This window comes from Anser cygnoides, chromosome 9 (genome assembly GCF_040182565.1).
Source record: "Anser cygnoides isolate HZ-2024a breed goose chromosome 9, Taihu_goose_T2T_genome, whole genome shotgun sequence".
Taxonomy (NCBI): domain Eukaryota; kingdom Metazoa; phylum Chordata; class Aves; order Anseriformes; family Anatidae; genus Anser; species Anser cygnoides.
The window spans coordinates 8214148-8240151 of NC_089881.1; the positions used below are offsets into that span (position 1 = coordinate 8214148).

Consider the following 26004-nt stretch of genomic DNA (forward strand, 5'->3'; position numbering starts at 1 on the left):
GCTGGGTTTGCGGAGAGTAGGCATGTGCTGCTCTTCTGCTGCTGGACCTGAGACAACTGAAAAATGATGGTGGCAAGAGAGCCGAAGGAAGTGAGGGTATCTGAGAGTCATGCGTGCTGCCAGGTCCATGGGGCACAGGTGAGGGGAAGAGGGATCTCTGCCGGGTGGCGTCCTCTAGAGTCTGTGGGGCTAAGCCTCGTGCATGGAGTTTAGACTGAAGGTCTTTATCCTGTGCTCCATGCAGCATGCGGGGAGGTGAGGTGTAGAGGAGTCAGTACTCCAGCATCCCGCCTTGCTGTGTGTGCCACAAAGGGCCCGGGAACAGGACTTGCACTGCCTGTCCACGAGGTCTCAGAACTGAATTTCTTGCTGCAGGAGCTGACAAGAGGAAAAGAAGAGCAGAGGTTACCTGCCTCTTCCAGAGATGCACAGCGGATCTTAAGGTTGTACTGCATCCAGGACGGGAGATTTGCAGGCCTCTCGTGAGCCACGTGGTCCTGTTAGCCACATCCTGCATCTTTCGGGAGCTCTCTGGCGACCACACCAAGCAGGTGAACTTCAGAAGAGTGCTGAGAATTCATTGCTACTCTTATCATCTGACCGAGTGATCCTTTGCTTGCAAGCGTACCAATGATACTTGTGAAACCTTCTCCTGTATCGGGGCTCCTGTACTGTTGGATTGTTTTGTTACAACACTAAAATTGGATGCCTCATCTTCTGTCTCGTGGCAGCCGTCTCGTTTGTTGAATGATTTGTCAGCTGCTGTCTGACGTCCATCCTGCCATTCCTTTCCATCTTCCAAGAGAGCCATTGCATTACAGCAGCAGTCACACCTCTGTGTATACTATGTCACTGATAAATTCCAGTCTGGCTCGAGCAGGAGGCATGGTCCTGAGACTGCCCTTTTGAAGGGCTGCCGTGATCTCTCCCTGCCGGCTGGCTCAGGGGTATGTTCTGTATTAACGCTCCTTGATCTGTCTGCTGGTTTTGACACCGTGATGTCCTTGTGGAATGCCCTGAGCAGATGGTGCATCTGTCTGGGGCTGCTTCAGGTTGGTTCAGATCATATCTTACAGAGAGCTGCTAATTTGCCAGTAACACATTCCCGTCCTTCCAGCAGGTTTCTGTCTGCTGCGTGGCTCTGTGAGGGGACCCTCCCATTTTAGTGCCTATTGGTTTATTTTGTCTAAGCCGATTCAGCACATACTCACTTCCGTCTGACTTCAGGCATTCCCCATATTCCCTGGTCCTTTCCCCAACCTGTTGCTCCTGCAAAGTGAGGGCGTATTTCCAGCTTTTTTGAGGATATGTCAGTGCAAATAGTGCTGGTCTTGGTGGATCAGTGCCCTAGGGGATCCAAGGAATTGCCAGCCTGTCTTAGGAAGAGGAGTGTCTGAGTGTCCTCCTTGTGTCCATTGCTCCAGATGCGCATGGCTGGCTATTCGTATCTCTGCTACTAGTTATTCCAGCTGTTGCCTCAGGGTGCTGTGCGTGGAGATGTGACCTGGCAGCCCCCTGAGCCTGGGTACAGCTCCGCACAGAGGTGGTGTGAGGGTGCTACCAGGGACAGGTGGGGATGGAAGCAGCTGTGTCACTTCTCCTTGCTGTGTACCCCATGTTAACAATCCTATAGGAAACCCTGGGTGCTGGCCAGCCACGCAGAGCTGTCCCCACATCTCAAAGGGACCAGAGCTGGTCTGGAGCCGGGCCAGGACTCAGGTGTCCCTTGAGCCGGGCTGCTCGTGCTGTGTAATTCTGTTAGCAGGCCTGTTCCCTTGTGCACAGCCGCCTTGTCAGCCTGGCTCCCCAGGTGATGTTTTGTGGTGTTTGCCTGACAGCTTTGAGTGAGTGAGCTGCAGTAAAGGCTCGTTTTGGCAGGCATCCCCTTCTTGCTATCAGCACCTTTCTTTCCAAGAGCCTCAGCACCATATGGAGTGGTGCTGTCAGCCCGTGACCGAACCCGTTGCTGTGCCAGGCCCTGCCTTTGGGATGTTAGCCCATAGGGTCACCTCTGGAATGTTAGCCCATAGGGTCACTTTCTAACAGACGTGCCAGAAGTCCTAAATACTCAGGCTATGTGGTTGCTCACTTATCACCTGTTCGTTAATATGGTGTGGGATAATTTTTGGCTCTTCATAGTATTTCAGTGCTGTTTTCTCCTTTGCTGTGCACTTCAGTGGTGTGATACTACAAGGACTGACAGAGCACTCTACACCTTTGGGCCACTGCTGGGCATTAGATGTGTGTAAGAGCTGTTGTCAAAGAAAACAGGTCTTTAATTTCAGCTAGAGGTGATTGGCTGTGTTTTGTTTTTGAAAGACACAGAGAGATATGGGCCCGTTTCTAAACACAGCAAACAGAAGCTACCTGGGCTTGAATAGGCCTATTATATATATCCTACCTTTGTTCTTCGGTTTGTAAATATTGCTGTCTAAATAATTCCATAGACTGGAAAAGTGAGGCGGAGAAATGCCATGACTTCCCCTAAAGTCACACAGTAGACAACTGGCAGACGCAGTAATGACCCAGCCCTTCTGTTGCTCTGCCCTCTGAGAGCGCCTTGCTGCCGTACTTGTCCTTTTTCTGCAGATGTGTTGGTTAGGGACATGCTTTAGTGGTAGACTTGACAATGCGAGGTTAACGGTTGGACTTGATGATCTCAGAGGTCTTTTCCAACCTAAATGATTCTGTGATTCTATGATTTTCCTTCTTGAGACTTGTCCCATGCTGTTTCTTTAAGTATCCCCATCCCTTGTTCTTTCTTCCTTCCATCCTATGGGGAAGAGGTGGAGGGGAGAAGGATTTGGAAGGAGAGTGTTGCTGAGCTCTGCCTGGAAGAGAAGGCTCCACACCTCACCGCACTCGCAGACAACACCCTGCTCAAAGACTCCAGCAGCCCGCCCAGCCTTTACTAAGAATAAACTGGGTTGTTACATTCTGACCATCTGCACTACTTACTCCGTGCTAAAAATTCACCTTCTCCCCCAAAATGACGAACGCTGCCGGTCATTATGCCTTGAATGCGTGCTATGCAAACTCCTGTGACTGAGAGCAGCTATTTCCGAATGAAACTCAAGAGGTTTGTTCTTTATTGGCTACACATTGTACCTGAACTTTATCATTAGCAAGGCAATTCTAGCCCGTCTATCATTACATCCCCTGTCTGGAATTCACCACGCAAGCAATAGCAGCGTAATAAAAGCCAACAGACAATCTGGTTGCCTTGCTGAGCTTTGAAGTGGGAGCGTTTGGCTCTTTGCCACCCTCCTGTTGGGGCTCAGCCATTCGTCTGCCTCGGAGCTGGGGCGAGCAGATGCGTTTGGGTGCTGAGCAGCCCCTGCTTTCTCTTCTCCAGCCCAGGGCCTGAAGAAGTGAGACGAGTGCAGTTCCACCACACCGTGTGTGTGTATGTAGTCCCTCTGTAACTCCCTCCACCCCAAGTGACTGGAACCTGTAGGAGCAGTTCCAACCACGTGTGACTGAAAGGCAGAGGCCTCTAATGCATTAAATTCTTAGAGGTTTGTGGAACTAGGTGGCGGGGTGGAAGAAAGAGATTCTATCTGTGGCCCCATTGCAGGGCACGCTGCGGTGGTAGCTCAGCCTTTCTCAGGCAGTGGGGAATCCACCCGCCCTCGTGGTATAGATCCGTAGGCATCTGCTGGTTTGAAGTTCCTGCAACTCCTTTGTTGATTTTTTTTTTTTTTGTCTTTCAATTCCTCCCGTTGTTTCTTGACGAAGTCTGTCTCTGAAACCACGCTAAAGGTACTCACTGAAATCAGCTGGTCATCTTGAAATCTTTGTGTACCAGCTCTGGCTGTACGTTTGCTCTGATCCCAAGGAAATCCATGGAGTGTTCGTCTCGCCTCCCAGTGGGATGTATTTTGGCAGCTGCACTTGTGAATATTCTTCTATCTGGTGTTTCATAGAGTCTAGCACTGCTAAATTTAACAGGGCTCCATGTGGACTGAGTGCTGCACACTCTAAATTAGCCTGCCTGGCAGAATCTGGCCTGCTCAGAGCCAACCCGGTCCATTTCTCTCTGTTGCTCTCTCCATTGCTCTTCATTTTCTTCGGTGTAACTGTGCTACACAAAAGCCAGCGTCATGGTCGTTTGGAGCCTGGGGAGTGTCTGGAGCTCAGAGCAGTTCCCTTTCACGCTTGATTCAGAGTGCAGAGGAGGATGGGGAAGAAACTGATCAGTCAAACAGCAATTAAAAATGCACGGGGGAAAGTTTGTGAGCTTTTGTTTGGGGTTGCATGAGCTAATCTCCTGCTTGCACTTTCCAGGAGAATGGGGCAAAGTACTCGCCTCGAGCAGGTCGGCGTAGGAGCAGGCGGAGGGCAGAGCCGGGCACCGGGCGGTGCTGGGACCAGCGGCAGCAGGGAGCTGGGAGGGGGGCTGCCCTCTGCTCCCCCAGCCCTGGGTCACGCCTGCAGCATCGCAGAGGAAACCAGCGGCAGAGGGTACAGCCCAGCCGCCCTGCGTGGTGCTGCAGCACTGCGCATTGTCCTGCAGGACAGTGAAGAGTTGCTCTCTTCTGTGAATTACTGTTTCTTCTTTCTTCAGATCATAAAACAGTGTCATCTGCACACAGTCCCTCCTGCCTAGCCTGCAGCATCTGACTCCTGCTCTGTAAAGAGATAACAGCCAGAGCTACATATGCCTGCACTGCACACAGCAGCTCACCTGGGCTGAAATTTGGCTTTGCTCAGCTTTTCGAGGCATAGCTTGCTCCTGCAATCAGTGCTTCCAGCTAAGCTGTCAGTGGAGGTTTGTTTCTCAGAGTTTGTTCAAGTGTGATTTCAGGGTTTCACTTGGCTTTTGCAAACAGCATAGCGACATGAAGGAAAGAAGGAAGAGATGTGGCTTTCTGAGAAGAAAACACACATGGGCATCAATATTTTGGGACCTCCCTCCCAGAGAACCTTGTCAGCACTGGTAAAGATCCCTGCATGTGTGCCCTTCCTTTTCAGAGCACAGCAGTTGCATCAGGTGTTTGCCCTAGCTGCCTAGCAGTTTCAGGTTATCCTGTACTTGGTATATTTACCTTCCAAGCAGTCTCGGATGCATGGGGCATAGAGCAGCTGTTGTACTGTGGTGTTGTATAAACACAAGGCAGGTGCTAGCTGGCATCCCATCTCTCATATGTCAAGTATAATTGGAGGAGACCGCCATGGTTCCGCCAGCTGGGTGAGTCCCCAGTGTATTTTTGTGGATATTGTATTCCCGTAAATACAGTGTTGTACCACACAGAAACACGTTCCCCGTCAGGATATTCCCCACCAGTTACCACAGAAGATGAGCCCCTCGCTGTGCTCTGATTTCAGATACCAGCAGGGAGGTGTGACAAACCCAGCACAGTGCACCCCTGCCTACACTCCGGCTTTCCAGCAGTCATCAGTGCAGGCACGTGGAGCTTGTACACGGTAGCTGGGCTCTACGCATCCACAGACCTCTCAGATCTCAGTTTGGGAAGGGCCACCTCTGGTCAGTACCTGGGCTGATGCCCACGGTCTGCTTTGGTATTTTGGTGTTGGGATTCGGGGTTGCTCAGAACAGGTTGTTCATGAGTGGAACGCAGCCCGTACGGGGATGGCTGTCATTTCCACGGTTGTTTATTTTCTCATAGATGTGTTGTACATGTGTTAATCAACCAGCCCCCCAAAGCAGATTGGGTGGTCAGCAATGCCAAATTTACCTGTGAAAGGAGGTCTTTCAGAGAGGCCAGCATGGAGCTTCTCCTCCCCTCACCTGCCTGGGCTGCACTTTTCACCAGCAGACACTTCAACTCCTTTTTTTTTTTTTTTAACAAATCTGTCTTTATGTAACACAAATGAAAAAAACAAACAAAAATAAAAACACCTGGAGAGGAAGTAAGGGCTCCTGATGGCCTGAGTTGTGGGTACCTGTAGTATCATGGATAATGTAGAGGGTTTTTTTGTGCAGACATCAGGCCAGATCAAAGTCCCAAATTCCCCTGGGCTGGGGAAGGAGCAGCACAGATGCATTGCCAAAACTGAACTCTGAGCACATTTCTTTTCCCTACAAATAGGCACTGCTGATTTGATCTGAGAAGAGCTTTCAGGCAGAAGAGGTGAGATATGCTCTATCTGGGGCAGATCTGTGAGGGAGGATAACTTGGTGGGAGTGCAAGGTGTGGTGAAATTGCTGGAGAAAATGGTCCCTGGGAGTCAAACTGGGAGTTTCCACATGCTGCAGGTATCAAAGCTGAACCCCCAAGTGCAAGCGGGAGTACAAGCCGACTCCCCATGCCTCTGGTTTTCTTACTCATTCCTTAATCTTTTTTCCCTTGGGGAAACTCAAAATTAATTGTAAATGCTTTGGCAAGGCAGCAGGAGGAGAAGGGGAGATACTTGTGCCCTGCTTGGTGTGTCAGTGCCAGCTGCTGCCCTGGGCAGAGCTCCCCCCTTCCCAGGGCGCTTGTGCAGAGGCCTCATGGCTATGTTCACCCATCTCCTCCCTCTTAGCAGAGCTGTGTTAGCTGATCAGAGAACCTACCCTGGAGAGAGTGGAGACCGTGGAAACAAAATCGGGTCTCCGCACCGAAAGACTGCTAGAGGTGGAGGGAGAGGTACTGCTGCAGAGCTCAGCACAGTGGCTGCATCACTCTGAGGTGGTTCTTCCCCAGAAGCAGTCTGCTGGAGTAAGTCTCCTGTGCTTTGGGACTGCCGCTGCTCCTACAGCACTGAGAAACTGCCGGGGCCTCTTGGAGGCAGAGACAGCAGGAGCAGAGCCCTTGGACTATGTCAGCAGGGTAAGTTCAAACACCACTGGGCTTCCTGTGTCTTTGGGCCTTGCCTTTGCAGTTTACAAATCCCAGCTGAAACAGCCTCCCAGATCTCCAGCTCTACGTCCAGATTTGGGGTGGGATGAGCTGAAGTTCTGCAGTGCCCAGTGCTGTAGCCACTGAGTCCTTGTTTCTGTGGGCAAATTTGTGGTCCAGACTAAGGGGTGCACTGTGCCTTGGCAGAAAGGGAGCAGCCGCCCTCCCCTCAGAACCAGGATGCTCTTGCCAAGAGGAGAAATGTTTTTGAGGTGGTAGAGCCCATTGCCGTGCTCTTCACTTACAGCTGGCTTTTGGAAGGAGCTCTCAAGCCTGGTAGAAGGCCCCAGTTACCTGGCAGAGGAGGCAATGGGTTTGCTTTTCAAGCTGTGGTTGCAGGATTCGTAGCTGTACAAGAGAAGCGGTTCTGTTCTGTCACATACCCTCTCCAGGGGGAGCAAAATTTAAACACCACCGTCGCTTTGAAAATGAAATTAGCACACGTACTTGTTTGTATCCCCCACACAAGAGCACTGAGCTCCTGGGTATTTGATACATTGAAGTGATTGGTCTCGCAGCTTCCTCCTTGCAGCTCCCAGCCCGCCACGGAACGGGCAGCTAAGCCAAGATGCTTAGCATCAGGAAATTCCTAATAGTACAGCAGTCTTTGAAGGCAAATGTGACCCTTTGACTGACAGCCTTAAATCTGACAGGAGTTAAAATAGGAACCTCAGCATTAGCCCTCTGAAATTCAAGTCTCTACAGTCTTCAATGTTTGGCCCTGCTTAATTCTGATTTCAATATATAGGGGTTTCAATTAGGCAGTGTGCAAATGGATACCATAAAAAACAACAACAAAAAAGGTATGACATGCTCTGACTGTTGAACTCTTGTCTTTGCTTTGTAGCAGAAAGGTTTGGGTGTTTCGTGAGGATACAATTCAGGCGTGGTCCCATTCAGAAGAGAGGTTTGCCCTCGGATTGAGGCCAGGCAGCTCAGGGCAGGCTGTGAGGAGGGAAGGTGCATGTAGGGGCAGTCTCCTTTCCCCCTCAGCAGCTTTGCTGGGGGCAGGGAGTTGTGCTGTGGAACAGCAATTCCGTACTCACTCTGATCTGCTCTTTGCCTAGGCCCCTCAGTGACAGGATGCTGTGTTAGGTAGGCTCTTGGTCTCGTCTAAAGGGATTCTTATTCTCTTACATCTTAACAGGTATTCCAATAAATGGTGCAAACAGGGAAATTCCTGTCTCTAGTTTGGCTGCGAGACACCAAACACCCCAGCATGCATATATCCAGTAACTCAGAGCGTCTCCAGTCCAGTGGCCAAATACATCAGTTCCACAGTAACAGCGGCCAAAATCTCATCCTAAGAGCCCTCCTTTGTTTCTCTGCCTTCCTCCATTTCCAGCTGCTTACAGTGTTTTTGATTGCTTACCTCAGCCAAAGCACCTTCTGTGTGAAGCTGGTTCTGTATTTCACCCCAAAGCTGGGAGCATTTAATAGTCCTTTGTCTCTGGTTTGTAGAGGACCACTGGATAAAACAGATTCACGCTTCCAAGTTTGGTCAGTGCAGGATGTTGGCGGCAAAGGTTTGTTTATTTGTTTTATTTTAATTACACTGCTTCACTGCACAATCCCTACCAGTTATACCAGCATAAAAGTGCTGGGTAAATGAAGCTGATTTTGCTTGTCTGATTTGTTGATCCCACTCTTCGATTCTGCTGTAGTGGGGAGTTTTGCCAGTACAGCTGCACCAGCAAAACTGGTAAGTGTGGGTGAGAGTAGCTGGCTGCCTATCGATGGATTGGCAGCCAATCCACCAGATCTCCCTGCTCAGTTGCTGCTGTCTCAGTGATAGGAAGACTGAGGGTGTTTGCTTCCTAAGCTAGTGCTCAATATGTTGTTGGGTCTAATTCAGGGAGAATTTTACACATTTGGTACAATCTAACTAAATCTTCTATTCCTAAATGATAGTGATGTTTGGAGCCCTGTGGTGCTGTAGGCAGGTGTCAAGTCTTTGCTCGAATGTATTACTGTGTGAGTCCTCCTCATCCTTCGCGTGTAGTGTCTGCGGAGGTAAGTCATGGCAAACCTCTGCTCGTGCCTGGAAGCAGGAATGCACGGTGGGCTTCCTGTCACTGGGAGTAGAGTATCCTTCAGGAAACTCACTGTAAATGTGTGTGTGGACACGTGCATGTGCCCACGCTCCATCATACTTCAGGGTTCAGGATTTGTCTTGAGGATGCCCCGGAACCAGATTTTTCAGCATCTAAAGCCTGAGTTAAGCTCTTTATAAGAACCCAAGTCCTAAAGCGTGCGGTGAACCCTCAGCCAGTTCAGTGCAGTGGCCTCTCTCCATGTCCTGCAGGTCTGTGCAGTCTGTCTGCAGACAGGCATTTTGGTTGATTGTTTTCGCCACCTTGACTTGCATTCAAACACTCGGAGAGTCATCTGCTGGGGAGCTGCCAGTTGCATGCTGATTCTGTTTGGGTTTAGGTCATGCACAGACACGCTGGGGAAAGCATTCCTCCCCTGTGGCTTGTTATCTCTTCCTGGAGGAATGCAGTGTCTCTTTTATATAATGTGTGCACACTGTGCTTTGTACTAGGAATGGCCAGCACTATTTGAAATGATTTTTTTAATTTAAACTGGGGAGAGGGGCACTAAGTAGGGGTTGATAATTTAGAGGGTGCCAGAGAAGTAGGGGAACATGGAAATACTTTGCATTTTAGCCTTCTTTTTCCTGCAAATGGTGGTCCCCCTCCTCTCACACATGTGAAGCGTTGTTTTAAAAAAGGCAAGTCCTCTTCTCCACAGCAAACAGGCTACACAACCTTTGAAGCTAATTCATCCTGCCTTTGAGCCCAGTAAATCTTTGGAAGCCCAATATGAAATCTTCCCTGTCTTCCTACCTAGGCCAGGTCAGCTGTCTCTGTGCCATGCATGAGCATTTTTGAAAGGCGTACATGAGAAGCTGATTTTTGACTCTTTCAGAATACCTGGGAAGTCAGGACGCACCAAAACTGCCCTGTTAGGACAGGCTGAGTAGGCGATTCAGTTTGCCTTATGCTCCATTTATTTTTCTCTCAGTTGTTGTTTCTCTCTGTTGTTCTGCCGCAGGTTTCACTGTTCCTTTGGTCTGATTTTTTTTGGCCTCATTACTGTTGGTTTTGTTGTGGAACAAACATAGGGAGGCTCTCAGGGAAGCCATTATTTTGTGTACTGGCTTTAGTCTCCTCTTGTTTTGCTGCCTCCTGATCCTTCTAGTTTCTGTGTAGTCTTATTGATATTTCTTACGTGTATGTGTATAGGTATGTACAAACAAGCTTATATATGTATGTACCTATATGTACGTATATAAACAAACCCAGCGACACACATACAGATACACGTGGAGGGCCGAGGAAACTGCCTTAGTTGTTGAGTCCCGTGTCCCTTTAAAGGACTGTATTGCCTTAATATATTTAGTGAAAGGGGCTTTTCGCATATACTTGAAGGAATTTTACTAGATGGCAGCATGATGAAAGTGGAGAGCACAGAGCCCTGGCATGGTTAACTGCTGCCAGGTCAGCTCTGCACTGCACAGCAACGCACACTCCTGGGGACTCAATTCAGCCACAGATGTTTTACGGCTCCAAGCAGCGATGTGCAGCCAGAATCTGCTCCTCCATAGCCCTTTGCCTTTCTGCGAAATGGGGATGAGGCTGAAATGAGAATTGTCGAAGCTGTGAAAGCACAGCTGGAACACAGGCATCACCGTTGAGGAGGGAGATATTGTCCACCTCATAGTTCACATCAGGGCTTTAGAAGGGCTCAGGGCCTCTGGCTGCAGATGGCAGAGACACATCAGCACTGGAATGAGCCTACTCCCAGAACGACAGCAGCCACGAAAGGTTTTTCAGCCCTTGTTCTAAAACATCTAGCATGTGGATGTGTTCTTCTGGTTGTTCATTTTTGTCTTTGCATTTCTTCTTTGAATGATCATAGCCACTAAAAACTGTGTTTCCTATTTCAGACAGAATCCCACGTAAGTGGAGAATTCCTCCCTCTCAAGCAGGCAGCTGGCAGCAGTCAGCCCATCAGAGTGGGACCTCGCAGCCCTTGTTTGCTTCTCTGCCGTGGATACTTTCCTAAGGCTTGCCTTGAGCTCTTCTCTCCCAGGACCCACCCAGTCCACACGAGTGGTTGGAAAGGTACACAGTATGGAGCAGAAATATACTTTCCCAGGTGGCCCACACAGCACTGCTTCCAACGGGATCCTGTCCAGCTGAGGACAGGTAGGCACTACCCAAATGCAACTCCAGACTGCTGGCCTGGTGGAGGAGCGTGCCCTTGGCAGGCAGATCCCTCCCCGCTCAGACTTGCTCTGAGATACCCAGTAGTACCGTGGGCTGACTTTCTAAATTGACTTGTTAGGCAGCTGGAGCAATGCCTGCCCCATATTTAGGGAGGGAGAGCTGTCTCTGTGCTGGGTGAGGCCTCTCTGATCTGTGTGCCAGGAGCTGTATATAGACACAGACAGTTGGATGAAAGGTGAAAGGTGTGTAAATTCTCCCCCGAGGGGCTGGGATTGAAGCTGTAAAACCAAAAGTTTATAGAAACACTTTAGGCTCAGTCTGGAGTAGCCATGTTTCCCTAGAAAACCGATGGGAGCTGAGAGATCATGGGCTCCCACTATAGTGGTGTTTCACTTTGGAACAGTTGTGTGGTTTTGAAGCAAATTTCCTAACTGTCATCACTCTCTGTGCACCATATCGGTTGGCAGCTCGGTTTCTGTGCATGCAAGACTGGGTTCATTTTAATCAAAACTAAATCAGAAGTTCTGCTCTGAGCTTGCAGCAGATGTACTCTGACTGCAGAGGAGACCATGGTGGTCAGAAGCAGCAGACCGTTCTCTGGACAGCTGTGAAGCACATGCATGGCTGCGAGTTTGGTCCAGGCAACCAAGTCTACCTGGAGGTAAAATCCTTGAGCAGCATACATGATAGATGTAGGAGCCTCAAAACCAACTGCTTCAGCCAACTGATCTCCTCTATCACACGCAATTATTTGCTGAGATATATGTGGGCCTTGAGCTGATGTGACTTTGAGCCCTTGGTGAGTAGCGGCCTCAAGTGGGTGTTGAAGTTTAGCTCTCCAGGGACAGCAGATCATAATGCACGTGTCCCACACCTACAGCTGCACCGTGGCCGACACTGGGGTGTCTGGAGGCTCTACTGTGCCAGGAGAGGGCTGGGTATTCCCCCTTTGCTGCAGGGTCTGCATGGGCTATGAGGAAGAACGCAGACTGCTTTTATATATGTTTGGTGTTTCATGACTGGTCAGAATGACTTTCTTTCTCCACTTCTGTCTGCTAAGACCTCCATCGGGACATATGCTGGGGTTTCCCTGGGGTTGCTGTGAACTGGAAAGTAGTTGCAGCCATCCCGGGATCCCTTAGGAAGGCTGATGCAGGGACAGGACGGTGTGGGTTCCCGCTGGGGCAGGCTGTGCTGGGCACTGCGCCGGGAGGCAGAGCAGTGACAGATTCACTGCAGCTGTCAAAGGAACAGCTGGAACAGAAAAGAGCTCTTTTCAGGCTTCACGCCAAGCTGCAGTGTTCCTGCGTCCCTGCTCGTTCTTGCCCAGCTGCAGTTATCACCCAAATCGCATGCTTCCCCAGTGAGTCACTGGTGCCCAGGGGCACCATGCACCGCTTCCAGCAGGAAGGTGCGGGCTTCCTGAAGGGGCAGAGATGCTCAGCAGAGCCTGTGCTCTAGTGAGAACATCTCCTCTCGGCCTGTTGACAAGAGGCCAGGGCTGGAAAAAATTCCTCCTGAAAGAATCAGAGTCGCTCTGCAAAAGCAAAGCATCTCCAGGCTACAAATTAATCTTCTCCAGCAGTGCATATAAAGAGGACACTCTTCACAAATGTGCTGGGAAATGAAGTTTCCTCTTTCAGAAGTATCAGCATATTCCAGCCTGTGGAGCAGATCTTTGAATACAGAAGCCGTAGGGATGCCCAGCCGCACCTGCAGCACGCTGAGAGCCTGGCTTACGCAAGACCACAGTTTGGAGCAGCCTCTGTCCACCACTGCTGGTGGGAGAACCTCCAGCCCACCGTGAGAGGGGTATCTCAGGTTTTCAGATCTCCTCCATTACCCCATGGTTAATGTGCTTGATTCCATTTCAGCATTTTTTCAGATCCAACAATCCTAGTGCTTTTGTGAGATTTGAGCTCTTGGCCTGTTGTTGCCCTTGCAGCAAAACTCGCCATCGCTCCGTGATCCCCAACGTGTCTGCAACACCACTTCACCAGGCAGCGCACTACTGAGCTGCACTAGACCTTGGCACACAGATCTCTCTTTTAAATTACCCCCAAAGTGACACGATGTTCATACCAGCTTCGTGCTTTTGTGTTACCTTGATGTTAGCTGCAGGAGGACAAACTGTGCTTGGTGTCTGGCACGGGAAAAGCTCTTCAGCCCGCAGGGTGAGCTCGGGCAGGACGGATGCTGTGCGTTGTGTGACCGCGGCAGTTTTGATCTGGTAGTAAGGCCTGAATTGACCTTACCCTTGCCAACACAAGGACAGAAAAGTAGGAGGGCAGCTGGGTGGGGTGGGTGTGGGGCTAAAGATGCAGGGCAGGTGGGGAGCGTGAATCAGATAAGGCTGAGGGCAGGGGGAGAGCTGGGCTGGACCCTGCTGGGACCTTAGGAAAGGCTCCAGGGGCAACGAGAGGATGGGTGTTTGTGTAGAGGGACTTTGAAGAGGTGAGTGCTGGAGTTAGAAAGCCGGTGGAGATGTGATTCACATGATAGTTGGTTGGAGAGGTGCTTTTTAACTCCTGGCTCCTCTCTTTAATCTGTGCGATCCTTGGCGTCTTGCTATTGCTTTTCATCTGGAGATCTCAACACGAACACAATCATCGCTCCCAAGCAGGAGATGGGGAAAACTCAGGTGCAGAGCAATTGGAACTGGGAGCTGGGCTTCAACTCTACCAACTGTCTTGTGGGCCTGTGTTTTAGCTACTGCCACATACCCCTCCTCTGTAACTGTGTCTGCCCTGAAAAAAACATAGGGCAGTTGGCACCCAGTCCAAATCCATGGGTGAGATAAGCCGCACCGATGAGCTCAGAGCTTTCCTCTATTTTGGGGGGTCTGTGTTGGAAAGCTTGCTTTGCACATGGACCTTTCTGCCCCAGGTGCGTCTGCATCCCTCAGGTCTTATGGCCGAGGGAGGAGAAGGGCTTGCTGCAGTGGTCTTCTGGTGAGTGCGTGCTCATGTGTGCGGTGCCAAACTGTGGGAAGCACCGGGAGGCATTGGTCTGCTTTTCCCCAGAGAATTTTGACAACAACACGTCTGGTTGGGAGAACCTGTCTGTCTAGTATTGCTTTAGTTGTGTTCGATGGTCTGGATGGCTCTTCTATCACACCTATCAAAATATCAGCACTTTTCAGGAGCGGATGAGGTGATGTGATCGCTATCCTGCCTGGATTGCTTGTTCTCACAGCCTCTCCAGTGGGAAAAGCGCGTATCTGGAAGTGTTTTGCTTTGTACTTTAATACTCACGTAGGCTGAATGTTTGTAGGGTAGGGCAGGGGGCAGAGAACTGCGAGGTTCTGTGGTTGCTCCTGAGTTATTCCCACAGCCCAGAGGGACCTGGGGAAGTTCAGGCTGCTGTGGGAGCTCCTCTGTCCCGAGGAGCTCAGCCGTGGCTCTCCCAGCTCACTTCACCATCCTGCAAAACATCTGCTCCTCTGAACTGCGTGGAAATGCTTTCTTGCTTCCTCCTCGGTTTGTAGGAGGTATAAAGAAACAGCTTGAGCAGTGGGAGATGGTGTGACCATGGGCAGAGGTTGTTGAGGGCGCAGTGGGTTATGTTGCAGAGGGTTACCTGCTGGCTGCTGTGATCCGTGCTCCGTCCCCGGCTGTGTCTGACAAAGGTGTGTCCGTCCAGCGCCGAGCTGAGGTTTTTGTCACCTTACAGTTTCGTGGTTGTGTGAGGCTTGCTTCTGCCTTCACATTTTTTTAACTGAAAATTATTCTTATTGCAGCACTCTGGTGCAAAGTCCAGAGGCAATGACGTACTTAGAGCAGGATTTGCTCCATTCCCTTCGGCAGCCATCAAAAATGGTGCTCCTGGCCCCAAATAGTATGAGCTCCACCTCCCGAAGGGAACACAGCTCTCCTGGTGGGCACCGGGGCTTCAACAGCCACCGGGAGGAAAACACAGAGGTCTTGGCAAAGCTGGGGGGAGGCAGTGGTGCGCTGCCTCCGCGGGGCTGTGACCGATGGCTCCTCGGTGTGGCTGACCAGGTCCCGCGCCAGGGCTGTGGGCATGTCTGCGTGGTTATGTAAAGCCTCGCCGTGCAGCTCGCTGAGTCCCGTGCTTTACAACACACCTGGCGTGCCAGGAGCGTGCAGGAGCTGACGCAAGCTCTGTATCAATGCGGAATGAATGCGGGAAGGCTAGCACGTTGTTGGGTTGCTCTGAAAGCCAGTGAACCAGCCCTTTACGGCACAGGACAGTATTTCTGAGTTTTGCAGTTTGGCACAGCGGGTGGGACAGTTCTCCAGCCCCACAGATGAGCCCCTTTGAGCTGTTGTCGGAAGTCCAGGACTCTCCGTGGCAGTGGAATTGGGATCGAGCATACAAGCCAATTTTCTTGGTTGTGTTAGCCATGGAAAATGTGACGAAAACGTTCTAACATGCTCTTTTAACTCCAAATGTGCAGAAAGACTTGTGACACCTAACACAAGGACCGAGGGAGAGTCTCAGAAGCAGACTGAGTTCCCAGGCTCTGGTACATCTGTGATTAGTGCCCCAGGCAGCAAACCGCATTCTTACCAGGGCTGCGATTTATAAATGAAACATCTTAGTACAGATCCAGGGCTGGCTTCAGCTTCTGCTGCGTTATTCATGAGTGTGTGAAAACTCTGAAAAATGTGACAGACCTTGGGTTAGGTTCTCGACACAACATTACTCCTCATGAGATGAAATATGAGAATGTCTCTGCTCAGATAGGAATGTCTATGCTGGAAGCTGGGAGATAATGGCGTGTGTGTATACACACACACACACGCACACATATATATATGTATATATAATGGCGTATATGTAAAGGGAAACTGAAGCCTTTGGTGTTCTGCTGTCAGCGAGCTTCCCCAGAGGAGCGCTTTGCTATCTAGCTACAGGCACTTGCAGTCACTGCTGTGTGGTTGAAAGCAGTTTGAAAATGTTTTGGCCCCAAATTGCTTTTACGTGGGGTTTTGTAAGGCCGCTTGCGTTTACCTGTGACGGGTTAGGAGCCTGCCCCTCCTTGGGTGCTGGAGAGGTCACGCCAGCAGCCTGTGGCCTCGTCTTGCCAAAGTGAGTGCTCAGTGAAAGCACCGACTGAAAATTTGCCTTTTGTTCCCTTCTTAAGCAAAGTGCTCAGCCCCCATGGGTAGCGGTCTGCAGGGGCTCAGCACCGCTCCTATGTCCCAGCAGTCATTTGGTCTGGTTGCTGTGGGTGACTGGGGGGCTGTGTGGTCAGAAAGGGGCTGTGCCAGTGTCCTCCCAGCGAGAGGGGAAGGAAGGGAAAGCAAGGGATGCTCTGGAACCCCTGAGCTGCACCTGCTTGGGGGAAGAAGGCATGTTAGGAGCATGTAAGGTCTGTTACGTGTCGTGAGCCTCTGTGCTATCTTAATTGGGAAAGGACTCGGTCCTATTTCCTGAGAAATAAGTGGGAGTTTTCCTGTTGGTTTCAGTGAGAGCTGCTCTGGGAACACAGTTTATAAGGCCAGAGCTGCTATGCACACAGGTGGTTTGCCCACCTGGGCTCATAGTTTTTTTTTTATATAAATCCATAATTGCCTTGTGTTAAAGCCACGTGGGGGTCCTGAGCCTCATGTCCAGCCTTCCTGATGTCCCCATGTACTTAGTGACTGCCTCTGCTCTTTAATGCTCAGTTCACAGATGCCAGTTTGGATCAGCACTTTGGTAGGGGACGAACAAAGCCCAGGATCTGCAAGAGGCTTTCCAGCCTGCGTGTGCTCCATGTGCTGCGTAAGATTTGCTGCATCCTGTGGCCACTTCTAGCAAGCAGGTCTGTCTGGCCGTACCCATGCTGAGGAATCTGCTCTGGGTGCCTGTCGTGGCCGTTTCCAGTGTGCAAGTTAGGTTAAGAGCTGGGTGTGCAGCATCCCCGCTCTCTGCGCCTCCAGACCGCTCCTGCCCTGGGCCTGTAGTCCCAGGTGGGAGCTGTGCTGCGACCTTGGAGGTGCCTAATCCGGGTGTCTGAGCCCTGGGTTGTGCTGGGGCACAGCCAGCAGCCAGGGGACACCGCTACCAGGGCCTGGTGCAGATGTTAAAGTAGCACCTGCATAGGCGACAGGCCCTGCTGCAGCCACCTGCTGCAGTCTGGGCCAGGCTTCGGGTAGCGGTGCAGCTCCAAACACTGGCTTACCGGGAAGTACTGTCTTCACTCTGCATTAGCCAGCTGGTTGGGAAGCTGTGATCTTGTTAAAAGATAGGTCCAGAGGAGAAAAATGAGCCCCATCTCTTTGCATTGCCTGCTTGGCCAGCAGCAAGGACAGTAAAATACCGGAAAGTAAATACTGGGTTCCTTCGTCAGACACAAGTAACAGCTGACTTCATGCACGTGAAGTGTTAAGAATAATTTTGCCTTCCTAAAGAAATTTTTTTCTTTACTGACAACTGGTGACGTGCAAAGGATTCCGTCTGGCCAAAGCAGGTTTTGTACGGAGGTATGTGGCATGGAGATGGCTTAAAACGAGGCCATTGGTGGGAAATGAAGGCAATGACAAATGAGTGTCTTGTACTAAAACTGCTCCTGGAGATTGTTGGCCAAGCACTGCAGTCTCACTTTTCTATTTTTAAATCTCTCACCAGCTGCTATGTGACCCTTTCCTCCACACCCACGAAAGTAAAAAAAAAAAAAAAAACAACAAACCTTACCGATTAGAAACAGGAAATAATAAAACTCACTAACCACAAAGTATTTCCAAATGCATAAAGTAAACAACCAGAGATGGTGAGAAATACATATTTCCCACTGATCCCTTTTCAGCACAGTAACCATAGCTGATAATTACAGTCACTGGGGATTTACAGCTTTTAGGGGAAAGTATGTCTTTAAGTTGATGCTGTCAAAACATAGCAAAGTATTTTCAGCACACCAGAATGTTTCCTAGCCCCTCTCCCAGCGTAACAATGAGGTTGCCAGAAGTGTGATAAGGTGCATTACTGAGACGATCTAGGAGGAAAACTGTTAAGTTTTGGGCCCCGAATTGGGTAGGGATCTGCTCCTCTTTGCTGCACTGTGTGCAGACCTCAGTGCTGGGCAGTACAGGTTTCTCTAGTGGGTGCAGTAATGGGTGCTGAGGTGGCGGTGGGGCTTTCTCTAAGCTCAGCAATATGTGATACTGATTTCTGAAGGTCTTCAATGTCTTTCCTCTTTCGGGATCTTGAGGTTCACTTTGCCTGGATGTTTTCACAACCTGTGAGTGTCCTGTGGACTTTGCTGCTGCTGTTTGCTTGGGCTGGCTCCAGTCCCCACTGCAATAGGCATGTTTGTGGTGGGGGTGATTTGGGTGTGTTTTCTGTATTGCTGTTCCTCTGGAGGTTCCCTTCACTGATTTCATCTTGGGGGAGTCCTAATTTTCAGTCAGAGAGTGGAAGCTGAGGTTGCACTAAAATATGTACAATTCTACATTTCATACGGAATTGCCTTCTTACCCCCCCCAGTTCAAGAAATCTGCACTGCTACGCAACAGTGCTGCCTCTTTTCATGTAAGCCAGTTGTTGCTCCTACCACCCTTATGCTACCACTTCTAATAGCTCTTCAAGAGTGATGGATGAAAGGGACAGCTTCACAGAAAAGGATGCTAAAGCCAGAGGTGATGGTTTTCACTCTTTCAACACATCATCAAATAGATCACACTGCATAATTAGTCTCTCTGAACTGGGGATCCATTATTTAGTATGCACAGTGTTTGTTTAAGAGATCCTTGCTCTTTTCTTTTAGTTGTGAAGAGCTTTTAACTGCCTTTGAGTTGAAAAACTGTGACCAAATGTTGTCAACAAGTTAAGCAGATTTGTCCCAGTCTTACTGGTAGGTTATTTCACCTTCTGCCCTTCAGAGTCTGACTGTGATTCCCTTAGAAGTAAAATCTAAAGTGTTGGCCCAGATTAATAAGCCCAACTCCTGTTTGTTTTTTTTGTAACTTTTAAACGTTACCATGATCCAGGTGATTCTTCGTGTAGGTGTGTGTGTGCATGAGTGGGCTGCTTTTTCTACAAAGCATCAGGGTCAAAAAACCTGAACACTCTTTCAGTTGCTTCAAGGAAAACTGTTTGTGAAAGAAGAAAACAAAAGCAGATCCCCAAGTATTGTGTATTCAGAGCGGACAGAACAAGGCTGGGAGAAATATCAGTCATTGTCTTCCAAAAGTTTATTTAGAATAAACAAAAAAAAATCCCTAAATGTAACTATATGTAACATATATATACACTTAGCTCAATAGTTTAACAGTCGTATCAGCATGGTCAGGCATTGGAAACAGCACATCTAGGGTGAACAATACAGATAGTATTTCTGAACAGTCTAAAATGTCTAAACCACATCTTTCCCTTTCTTTTTTTTCTAGTCATAGCAGCATTGTTACAGGAATCAGAACTGAAATAGTTGCACAAGAATAATAATAATAAAAATTAAAAAAAGGAAGAAGAAATTGACTGTTTACTTCTTTATCCAGTGAAGTGATCTCAGCTGCGACATGAGACCCAAGAGGTAAGCTTGGTGTAAGAGGGGTTGTTGCTCATTGTCTTGTTTCTTTATTAATAGAAAGATAATTATTTTAGGAATGTAAGACAAGAAAGTTATAATAATTAATATACACTAAAGAACATGAGAGGATTCTATACAATAATTTAGATGTATTAAATAAATACAAAATAATAGCAGCCTTCTACAATGCAGGCTACACATAGGTTTACTTCGGCTTGAAGTACCCTGGTCTTTAGTACACCTACAGGAACAGACTTGTTCCACAAGTGTTTTAAAGAAACATATCTATAAGATACATACATAAGTGTCTAAGGTTAGGATAAACATTTGAAAACACATTTTACCATGGTCTCCACATATCTAATGACCCCATACTAGGGTTATTATGGGAAAAATTCAGCTGCAGGACCTGTCTGGGAGGCACAGCATCAACCTGGCTGAAAACCGACAGCGACGGCAGCTGGAATGAATTTTTGAAAGCCTGTTTGTTCTCCACTGGGTAGAAGTGCTCCTGAGATGGATTTGTGCTGGGAGAGTTTCCCTTAGGGCCCAGTGGGGTTTTTGGTGTCAAGAGAGGCTGCTGAGATGGGCAGGAAGATCTTAATGCTGCTTTGCAGGTGTCTTCACCAGACCTCGGTAAAGATTTCAGCAGGTGGTTTAACAGTCGGGCCCCAAGTGTCTTGTCCATCCACTCGCAGGTGAGGAGAAGGTTGTGGACCTCGTGCATGCACTGAATGTATCCAGTGCTGTACCTCTGCTGAGCTTCAAGGCCCACTTTGGAATCAGCTGCATTGAACAGGAGGCAACTGGAGTTGGTAATTGGGTAAAACCTGCACTTCCAACTTAAAAACATTTCACAGGTTCCTGTCTGCATTGGCCCCTGTGGGGGCTTATTGCTGAAACCGCATCCAGCTGAAACCGTTGCAGGGGGGCTGCGGCAGGTCAGTGCCCTGCTGCTCCCATGGTGAGGCAAAAGCTCTGCAAATGGTGCAAGTGAGAGCAGTGCTGGGGTCCAGGCTGGAGTGGGTACAGGGCTCAGGTGCCCTGGTGGAGTTTCCCACTGGAACAGGGATATCTCAGGCTACTGGTGGGAGCTCCCCTGCCAGTCTATAACTGCCTTTTGGGGCCCTTTTAAGACACTGGGAGACACTGAAAATGTATTATGTAAGGCCAAGATACTGGCTCCTGGAGTAGAGTAGGTAGATTGCTTCCTGCCCTGTTTTCAGCCTGATTTAATTCGCTTGGGCTTTATGATAATGTTAGTGGTTTGCAAGGTTCAGGGGAAGGTGGTGCGGGGAGCGAGCTGCCTGGCCAGGCCGCCTCAGCATCCTGCTGCCCACCAGCAAGTAGAGCCAAAATGGAACAAAAGGAGAAACCGGCACTGGAAGAAAAAGCTTCCGTGGGTTACCAGGCGTTCAGCTCCAGCTCCCCATCTAGTGGTAAAAGCCAAGCCCAGACCCGCAGCTCGGGCCTCAACAGGTTTGAAGGAGGCTTTTGCCAAGCTGCCAGCGGACTAAAGGCGCAGTGCTGTGCTCTCCTGACACCCCCAAGGCTGCCCTGAGCATCAGGGGCTGTAGGGAAGATGCACTTACCCATCAGCTTGCTGTTTTGGATGTTCTGGAGGTGTTTGACTGTCATTTCGAGGATGTCTGCTTTTTCGAGTTTAGACTGCTAATAAAGAGAGAGTTCAGCAGCTGAGAGGCCATGAAGTATTTGTGCAAAGCCAAGTTTCCCAAAAGACAAAGCCCCCCTCCTGTCCCCCAAAAGCCAAACAGTCCCCATCAGCAGAAGGACAAAATCTGTGTAAAAGTGAACACTTACATCCAGGTGAAACGCGCCCACAACGGTCTCTTTCAGCTGGTCCAAGCAGTTATTAATCCTTTCCCTTCGCTTCCGCTCAATAAGAGGCTTCCTTAGCTGGCAAGGAAGAGAAAAGGAGGAGGAAGAAGAATTGCAGATGATTTCTTTTTTATCTCTCTGCCGCAGTGGAGCGAGGGCGTAACAGGGCTGTGTGGGCTTCACTGGGGCCAGGAAGGTCGCATCCCTGTGTGAAACCAGTGCGGGACGACATGGCACTCGGCAAGTTACAGATGGGGAGCGCGCCTTCTCTAGCTCTGGTAAGGGCCTGTCCTTTGGGTTGTGTTAGCTCTGAATTCTCTTACTTACACTCCTATTAACCAGAGCTTACCCAACTGAAACCAAAAGACAGAAACCTTTCTAAGGCAGAGAAAGGAAGCAGAAAAAAAACACCCACGTGGGTTAAATTCAGGGAAAACCTCTTTATAATAAGAGGATGCAAATGTTGTGTTTCTCTTTCCTAGAGGTCTGTAGCCCCCATCATTCACCTGCCGAGTTCCAGCGTCCATCTGCGCGTGGGCTTCCCGTTGGGCGCGCGCGGCCCTCGTCGCGGGAGGCTGCGTGGCTGGGACCTACCTTCCTTTCCTCCTTGGTGCTGCTGGAGAGCTTGTGCACGCCGCTGGCCGTGGCTGTGGCGGTCATTGTAATCCAGCCTGGCCGCCCCGGGACGCTGCGAGGACGGGGACGCGGAGGAGGCACTCGGGCAGTAGGTCGCTCCCTGTCCCGACGGGCTCTTTGCCTCTCCTCTGCTCCTCTGCTGTATTTATAACCCAGAATTAGCATGTGAAAGGGGACTTGCCTTGGCGGGACTTCTTTTCCCACACGAGGGGTCGAGCCCAGAGGTTTGTGGCCATCAATCAAAGCTGACAGGTCACTGCATCTTTTCAATGACCACGCCGGCCCCCCCAAACGGCGACAGATGTCCAGCCTCCAAAGCTTTGCTTTGTAGGGATCTTTTGTTAAGGAAGGAGGGAAGCAAAATGGGCGCGCTCTGAGCAGCTTGCATGGCTCCGTGCTCAATTTGCACAGATTCCCAGGGAGGAAAACAATAGCTGGGAACCAGTCGAGTTACACCTGGGAAAATGCCTCCTATGTATCTTTCTTTTCCCTGCATCTCCTTGAGCCAGTGCCGCTTTTTACCTGCTAACCTGAGCCTCAATCACTTTAAATCTTTGAAGCAGCCTTTTAATTTAATAATAGAGTGCTTGATCGACTAGTTCCTGCTCTTGGGAATTATTATTGCAAGGTAACGATGATCGATTAAAAACTGTTGACAGCAGACAGCTGCAGAAACACTGTATTCATCAAAAAATCCTCTAGGGAAAGCACTTCATTTGCCTCTTGAGAACCCAAATTCTCTGCTGTACACAGCTAGATGTAGGAAATATGAAGCTCTTCTAATTTTTGACTGCTGTGTAGTATTTAATACTAAACTTACAGACAATTGCACATGCAAGCAAACCTAGAGATGAGTTCAGTCCTGCTAATTCTGTGGGACTTTTACTTGTTTGCTTTTTCCCCCCTTTCATGCTGCCAGGAGTCTTGGGTGTTTTGGGGGGAAGGGTTTTTTTTGTTTGTTTCTAATCCTCTGAAATGCTAGTGCGGAAGCACATGGGCCTTCAAAGCAGACTTGGCACAGGATGGGAATGTGCCTTTATGCTTCCTCAACTCTGTCTGGTTTTGAGGGGGAGTATGAAGGCATCTTTCATGACTGCGCTTTTGCTTTCTGACAGTTGCTTTGCTAATGAGCAGGATCTGGCAGTGTCCTGCTGAGTCACGCAGGTGAAGCCCTTTAGGGTGGTGTTGAATGTGCCACCTTATTTAAATGGACAGGAAGAAGCTCGAGTGGTTCAGAAGCACCAAAAGCCACCACGAGCTGCTCTTGGGATTTCCCATCACAGCGCTGCAGCTGCAGAGCCCTCACTCCACCCCTTCAACCGTAGGTGGTGATGTACCCTAGGAATAAAAGCAAGGACATCACGTCCCTTGCTTAAACACTGTGTGGGTGTATGTTTGTGTGTGCGTGAATGCAAACATATTTGCAGCGTGTCTGCACGCACTGCTGCCTGGGCTCATGATGAAAACATCTCCCCAAACGTGGTATCTTGCAGGCTGAGGTTGTTAGTCAAATGCAGGTATTGGGTGCAGTTGCATGGTTTTATAAGCGCCCTGCTTGGTAAGGGTGCATGAGGGAGAGCCCAAGATGGGTTGGTGTTTGTTTCGCAGGGAGAGGAGGACATGGGAGGGGACAGTTTGTCCTTCGTGCCAAGTGAAGGTGATGCAGCACAGGAGCAGGGATGGGCACCTTATATCAGATCTGTCCCCTGCACAGAAAACCAGAGGATTTTCCACTGTCCAGAGTTAGAAAGTGCTTGCGCATCAGCAAGCTTGGCCTGGACTTGCCGCTTCTGCCTTAACCTCTACCCTGTTGCTCGTGCCTTGTGAGGAGGATGCTTTGTGAGAGGGTTGCCCAGGGGCTTCCACTGAAATGCTGCTCTCGGCCTGGCAAGGAGGGTTGGGAGTGCGAAGCCATGGGTTGTGTGTCCCCTTATAGCCATTCTCAAATCTCCCCCTCTGCCTGGGGCCCCCTTCTGCCCCAGCCCCGATGCTGGCGACCTGCCTTCGTAGAATGGCTGGGGCAGGCAGGGACCTTAAAGATGCACCTGGTTCCTCAAGGCCCTTTTGGAAGGGGCTGCACTGGTGCCATGAAACAAGCACAGGCTGTGTGTGTTTGGTGGGGAGGTGCTGAGGATGGTGGGGAGTAGCTTGGCGGCCCCCAGCGCCCAGCCCCGGAGCCCCAGCTGAGCCCCGAGACTCTGGGGAGCCCCTTGCTCGCAGAGCCCTCGTTGCCCCGCTGGCCTCTGCTCTCGGTGAGCTCATTTCAAGGTTCATTTGTAAGACAGCGTTTCACTGAAAAAGAAGAGCAGCTTTTGCTGTAAACAGTTATTTTACACCTCTCATTCAGAGCAAAACCCTTTATTTTCAAAGCAAAGGGGGTGCGCAGGCGGGAGAGCTGCCCTGCCTTTCAGGGGGAAGCACGACATCTGTGCTCGGGATTGTATGGACCAAACAGGCAAATGCAAATGAGCACAGAGCATTAAAGGAAGCTTTTTGCAAATTCCTGCTTTACTTCTGCATTGCGCACTGCCAGGTTTCACTGAAAAGGGGATTCTCCTTAGTAAACAAAGCCTCCCTTTTTTCCCGAGCTTTCCAAAAAAAGGGAAGAGAAAGGGGTCGGTGCTGCTTGGAGTTTTCTTTTTTGCTATTTGTCTACATTTCACACCCTGTAGAAAGAAAACAACTTTTAACATCTGTTCCTGCACTTTTTAAGATGGAAAGAAAGGCTCTTGAAAATGGGGAAAGTGTGGCAGATGTTGGCGGATTCCCTCCAACGCAGATGTCTTGCTCTGAAAAAAGTTTCTTTAGGAATTTGTGGCCCCGGCTCCTCTTTGACTCGGGACACGCGACTGCCTAGCGAATGAAGGGACGTGGGAAAGCTCTATAGGACAAAAGAGCTTATTCAAACAAACCTGAGAGCCGTGAACAATCTAATAACCAGCAGAGAAATGGTCAGCGGCCTCCAGCCCTGCCAGGGAGGGGTGGTAGCTCTTGCCTGGTGCTGGCGGGGCTGGGGGCAGCTGATGGCCGCCGGAAGGGGCCTCCTGCCTTCGGTGCCTCTAATTGCAAGGCAGATTTCCCCTCACAGCCGCCGCGTGAAGCTATGTGCAGCTGCAGGGGTGGTGCCACCAAGGTCTCTTCCCATCGGGTGTCATCCGTGTCCCGCAGATGACCTGCTGTTGCTCCTCGTACTGCGTGTGCTGAGGCCTCGCTCCGAAGGAAGCTGTTCCTGGGCAGGAGGACATCACGCAGACCTGGAGCAGCCCGTACTGAAGAGGGGCCGGTGTGAGAGCGGTAGGGGTGTGCTGTGGGGCCGCCGTGCTGCGGGTGGGGGGCCCACGCAGCAGGAGGAGGTGTCTCTGGCCTGTGGGGTGGTGGATACATCTTGTCATTTCCAGCCCCCAGGGGTTTCTCGGGGGCAGTGTGGGGCTGCTTGGTACTCCCCTCCCGCAGCCTCCAGCCTCATGTTGCTCGGCCCCATGGGGCAGAGGCCCAGGAGGAGGCAGCGCTGTGCTCCCCGGGCTGCCGGCAGGGACACTCCTCTCCACGTCCTGGTGGCCAAGGACCTTCTACCTTGAGGTGCTCGAGGTCAGCCACGTCTCAGCTGACCTGCAGATTAGGCTGCAGATGTCCTTGTTTGAAATGATTCGAGGAGAGTCCTTCTCTCCAACAGCCTCAGTTTGACCAACCTGAGAATTGTCATTGCTGTCTTTCTGGACCGATCCTTCCCATTTTCACACCTCTCCCCGCAGACTCCCTGCTCTCGGCAGTTTGCGCAGGACCGTTCCCAGGTGGCTGCCCTGGTATCCCCTGCTGGATTTACCTGTCAGGAAGGAGAGATCAAATCTAGGCTGCGTTCTGAGGCGCTGTTAAGTGCCCGAATAGGCTGGAAACCAGGTGGCCTTGTGGAAAGCGGGGAAGAGCCAAACAGCACAGGCTGCCAGGCAGGCGCAGGTGGCGAGCTGCATCTGCA

General features: G+C 50.2%; 1 protein-coding gene and 1 long non-coding RNA gene across 19 annotated transcripts in view; one reads left to right on the forward strand and one right to left on the reverse strand.

Annotated features, from left to right (window-relative positions):
- Positions 1–26004, forward strand: part of LOC106040340 (uncharacterized) — a 47935-nt gene that overhangs the window by 10969 nt on the left and 10962 nt on the right. For 9 of the 18 annotated variants that reach the window (XR_010833603.1, XR_010833600.1, XR_010833589.1 and 6 more), the window contains 8 exons: positions 376–551; positions 4288–6776; positions 10798–11059; positions 18795–18881; positions 19417–19559; positions 21543–21673; positions 21878–22119; positions 25200–25325. This is a non-coding gene — a long non-coding RNA (uncharacterized lncRNA). The remainder of the gene's footprint in view (positions 1–375; positions 552–4287; positions 6777–10797; positions 11060–18794; positions 18882–19416; positions 19560–21542; positions 21674–21877; positions 22120–25199; positions 25326–26004) is intronic. The other 9 variants (XR_010833593.1, XR_010833592.1, XR_010833591.1 and 6 more) reach the window with 9 other exon arrangements.
- On the reverse strand, positions 19566–22217 carry LOC106040339 (transcription factor HES-2-like). Its single transcript, XM_013188145.3, has 4 exons — positions 21990–22217; positions 21378–21473; positions 21149–21227; positions 19566–20342 (listed from the first exon to the last, which is right to left on the reverse strand). The coding sequence occupies exons 1-4, from the start codon at positions 22194–22196 to the stop codon at positions 19897–19899; spliced, it is 828 nt and encodes a 275-aa protein (XP_013043599.3). The 5' UTR covers positions 22197–22217; the 3' UTR covers positions 19566–19896.